At 49.2% G+C, this 5,022-nt stretch overlaps 1 protein-coding gene across 1 annotated transcript in view; it reads left to right on the forward strand.

Annotated features, from left to right (window-relative positions):
- The window catches only part of FANCA (Fanconi anemia, complementation group A), a 77,381-nt gene that overhangs the window by 49,293 nt on the left and 23,066 nt on the right, over nt 1-5,022 (forward strand). The window contains exons 24-25 of the mRNA XM_011927977.1: nt 1,282-1,378; nt 3,303-3,479. Coding sequence (XP_011783367.1) covers nt 1,282-1,378; nt 3,303-3,479 — 274 coding nt within the window. The remainder of the gene's footprint in view (nt 1-1,281; nt 1,379-3,302; nt 3,480-5,022) is intronic.

Consider the following 5,022-nt stretch of genomic DNA (forward strand, 5'->3'; position numbering starts at 1 on the left):
TTATGTATTTTTAGTAGAGATGGGATTTTGCCATGTTGGCCAGGCTGGTCTTGAACTCCTGACCTCGGGTGATCTGCCCACCTTGGACTTCCAAAGTGTTAGGATTACAGGCGTGAGCATCGCACCCGGCTCGAATATGCATCTGAAAAACAGAAACATTAGACCCCTAAGAACACCATGACAGTGCTTCGGCATCTCCATTGCCTCATGGCATCTCACTCTGACGTTCTTGGTTACAAGTGAGAATTTTTCACATGGGTGTTACTGTAGGTACATATGTTGAGTAAATGAGACGTTTCTTGCTGTGTCCCCCAGGCTGACGTGATCCTCCCGCCTCAGCCTCCCAGTAGGTGAGACCACAGGCGCACATCCGCACACCCAGCTAGTGAGAGATGGGGTCTCACTATGTTGCCCACGCTGGTCCTGAACTTCTGGGTTTAAGTGACCCCGTGAGCTGTGATTGTGCCACTGCACTCCAGCCTGGGCATCAGAGTAAGGCCCTGTATCAAATTAAAAATAAACCAAGGACTGGGCCAGGCACGGTGGCTAATGCTATTATCCCAGCACTTTGAGAGGCTGAGGTGGGCAGATCACTTGAGGTCAGGAGTTCGAGACCAGCCTGGCCAACATGGTGAAACCCCATCTCTACTAGAAAAATTTAAAAATTGACTGGGTGCGGTGACTCATGTCTGTAATCCCAGCACTTTGGGAAGCCAAGGTGGGTAGATCGCGAAGTCAAGAGATCGAGACCATCTTGGCTAACACAGTGAAACCCCATCTCTACTAAAAATACAAAAAATTAGCTGGGCATGGTGGCATGCGCCTGTAGTCCCAGCTACTCAGGAGGCTGAGGCAGGAGAATTGCTTGAACCTGGGAGGCAGAGCTTGCAGTGAGTCGAAATCACTCCGCTCCACTCTGGCCTGGCAACAAAGCGAGACTCCGTCTCAAAAAAACAAAAAACAATAACAGCAACAACAAAAAAATTAGCTGGGCATGGTGGGAGATGCCTGTAATCCCATCTACCTGAGAGGCTGAGGCAGGAAAATCACTTGAACCCAGAGGCAGAGATTGCAGTGAGCCCAGGTGGTGCCACTGCACTCCAGCCTGAGCAACAGAGCGAGACAAGTCTCAAAACAAACAAACCAAAAAAGCAAGGACCGATGCTCAGGTCATCCAGTTTAGAATGCACTAAACTCAGTTTTGTGACGTTGAAAGTAACTTTTTCCTTCATCCCTTATTTCGTATGGATAACATTTATATGTTATGATTTCTGTTTGCAGATTTTGTACAGCGGCAATTTCTTACTCTCTGTGCAAGTTTTCTTCCCAGTCACGAGATATTTTGCGCAGCTACTTATCTCCAGGCCTTATTAAAAAGGTAGGTTCAGTCATTTCCTATTTTTCCATTCTGCTGTACGTTTCAAGTTTACGCAGCTTTCAGACCAGAAGGCCGAGGTCTGCTTCTGCCTCATGCCCATCTCAGGGGCAGCTCCTGAGTCAGGCTGGCTGTCATGGCCACCTCTACTGTCTGCTTGGGCAGCCTGACTGCTGATCAGGCACTGCCTTTTCTTCTGTTCTCTGAGTGTAAAGTGAAGTTGTATGAAGACAGCTACACGCCTGTAGTTGTAAGGAAATAGATGTTGGTATTTATAGGAAAGATGAATTAAAAGATCAGTATTCACAAAAAGTATCTTTCTCTGGAAAGAAGAATTCTCATTCGTCTCGTCTAGTAAATGTTCCTTACATTGTTCAGAAAAAAGAATTTTTTTTTTTTTTTAAAGATGGAGTGTTGCTCTGTAGCCCAGGCTGGAGTGCAGTGGTGCGATCTCGGCTCACTGCAGCCTCCACCTCCCAAGTTCAAGCAATTCTCCTGCCTCAGCTTCCCAAGTGGGTGGAATCACAGGCACGTGCCACCACGCCCGGCTAATTGTTTTGTATATTTTTTAGTAGTGACAGAGTTTCACCATGTTGGCCACACTGGTTTCGAACTCCTGACTTCAAGTGATCCGCCTGCCTTGGCCTCCCAGAGTGCTAGGATTACAGGCATGAGCCCCGTGCCCGGCCCAGACAAAGGAATTTAAAGATGAGCATTGGAAACCCTGAATGTCAAAAGCAAAGGTGAAATGGCACCAAAACCAGTGTTGTCCTTTTATAGGATTTTAATGAATGCCTCAAGTATAAAATAGTGGTTTTTAGGCTGGGCTCAGTGGCTCACACCTGTAATCCCAACACTTTGGGAGGCCAACGTGGGTGGATCATCGGGTCGGGAGATTGAGATCAGCCTGACTGACATGGTGAAACCCCGTCTCTACTAAAAATACAAAAATTAGCTGGGCGTGATGGTGCACGCCTATAATCCCAGTTACTTGGGAGGCTCAGGCAGGAGAATCGCTTGAACCAGGGAGGCGGAGCTTGCCAGTGAGCCGAGATCGCACCACTGCCCTCCAGCCTGGGCGACAAAGCGAGACTCCGCCTCAAATAAATAAATAGATAGATTAGATAGATAGATAGATAGATAGATAGATAGATAGATAGATAGATAGATAGTGGTTTTCAACTGTAGGCTTCACATCGGAATCACCTGAGAAGCTTTTGAAACTACAGATTCCTGGCCCCTTTCCAGATAAATTAAGTCAGAATCTGGGAGCAGCCCCTGAGGATCCAGGATGCACATATTTCCAGTTATTTCCTCTGAGGAACTTTGCCTCTGGTGCCAAGTTTTTAAAGAAAACATGGTGTTGGAGCTTAGGAGAGGGCAACATGGTCCCTACCCAGCGTGCTGGGCAGGGACGGCAGTCCTTGGAGCAGTCCGGTTGTAAACATGGGAGGCTCTCGTCTCCTCAGGGGCAGAGATGGACACGGTCACGCAGCACTGATAGTGTGTCTCGCTTGTCCAGTGGTGTGCGCTTTTGGTGGCAACACCATTCCTGGCAAAGGCCTAGAGATGGGTGGTTTCATGACCCAGGACCAAACCAGCCCTACCCCTGGGAGACAGTTTTGTTCCTGCAATTCTGCTTCCGGACATTTAGCTCAAGGAAACAGTCAGATGGCAGGAAGGTCTACACATAGGCTCTTCCCTGGAGCGCTGTGCACAGTCATGACCACTGAGGGGCTCTGCACGCTTCCAAGGGCTGGACTGAGGTCTCCTGAGCGTGGGGTTTTGTGTTGCACCCTCCCAGGGGCTGGACTGAGGTTCCCTGAACGTGGGGCTGTGTGTGTGGCATGGCTGTTGATGGTCTGTTTCCACCTGAGCATTGGCTCAACCGCTCCCAGTGAAACTTGCATAATACTGTCTGTTTCAGTTTCAGTTCCTTGTGTTCAGATTGTTCTCAGAGGCCCGACAGCCTCTTTCTCAAGAGGACGCAGCCAGCCTTTCCTGGAGACCCTTGTACCTTCCTTCCGCAGACTGGCAGAGAGCTGCCCTCTCTCTCTGGACACACAGAACCTTCCGAGAGCTGTTGAAAGAGGAAGATGTTCATGTAGGTCACCGTTCCTTTCCCTGCGTTGTGCCACATTCTGAGTCTAGGGTTTGTGTGTGCCGACTGTCTCCTCAGAGGCAAGAACAGCAGCACCTAGGTGGTTTGATTGGAATCTTGACTGACATCATTGTGGCCTCATGTGCAGCTGTTAAGAAATTATACAGAGACTGGGCACAGTGCTCACACCTGTGATCCCAGCACTGTGGGAGGCCAAGGCGGGTGGATCACCTGAACTTAGGAGTTTGAGACCAGCCCAGGCAACATGGTGAAACCCCATCTCTACAAAAAAGGCAAAAAGTAGTTGGGCACAGTGGGGTGCACCTGTAGTTCTAGCTACTTGGGAGGCTGAGGCAGGAGAATCGCTTGAGCCTGGGAGGTGGAGGTTGCAGTGAGCCGAGATCATGCCATTCTGCTCCCGCCTGGATGACGCAGTGAGACCCTGACTCAAAAAAATAGGCCGGGCGCCGTGGCTCAAGCCTGTAATCCCAGCACTTTGGGAGGCCGAGGCGGGTGGATCACGAGGTCAGGAGATCGAGACCACCCTGGCTAACATGGTGAAACCCCGTCTCTACTAAAAAAATACAAAAAACTAGCCGGGCGAGGTGGCGGCACCTGTAGTCCCAGCTACTCGGGAGGCTGAGGCAGGAGAATGGCGTGAACCCAGGAGACGGAGCTTGCAGTGAGCTGAGATCCGGCCACTGCACTCCAGCCCGGGCAACAGAGCAAGACTCCATCTCAAAAAAAAAAATAAAATAAAAATAATAATAATAATAATAATAAATACAGAGAAACCCTGCTATACTTTCTGAGTTTCTCCCAACACAAACTTCTTTTATTTTTAGTGATATGTTCTTTGAGGCAACGTCTGGCTGTGTTCAGTGGTGCAGTCTTGGCTCACTGCAGCCTCTGCAGGTTCAAGCGATTCTCGTACCTCAGCCTCTCCAGTAGTTGGGACTACAGGCGTCCGCTAGGCGCACAGGAGTGAGCCTAGAGACGCTGAGTGGCGCCTCTAGGTTAGTAAAAAACCTCAAGGTTATTGTACTACTTTTCTCTGCTTTTTTTATTGTTAACTATGTTAGCTACACAAAAGTAAGTATGATGCTGTGTTTTGATGTGAGGAATGATGACCAGGCGCAGTAGAAAAAGAAAAGGAAGAAGGAGGCAGTGAATAGCTCTGTGCCCACCAGCAGCTCAGAGGGAACCCTCCTGCATTGCTCCTTTGGCTGTGCCGCATCTGCGGGTGTCCCTGTGCGGAGCTCGGCAGCTTCATCCTTTACCCAGATAGGAGCGTGCGGCAGGAGTGTTGCTGCTTTTCCTGCAATGTGAGGTTTGGAGATTAGTCCACAGATCAACATAGTGAAATTAGTCCCTGTTGATTCATGGAACTGTTCTAAGATTTACAAACAGGAAACATGTTAACACGAGTCGGACGCCATGGCTCATGCCTACAATCCCAGCACTCTGGTAAGCCAAGGCGGAAGGATCACCTGAGCTCAGTTCAAAACCAACCTGGTCAACATAGTGAGACCTTGTCTCTACTAAA

This window comes from Colobus angolensis, unplaced genomic scaffold (assembly GCF_000951035.1).
Source record: "Colobus angolensis palliatus isolate OR3802 unplaced genomic scaffold, Cang.pa_1.0 Scaffold76, whole genome shotgun sequence".
Classification (NCBI taxonomy): Eukaryota; Metazoa; Chordata; class Mammalia; order Primates; family Cercopithecidae; genus Colobus; species Colobus angolensis.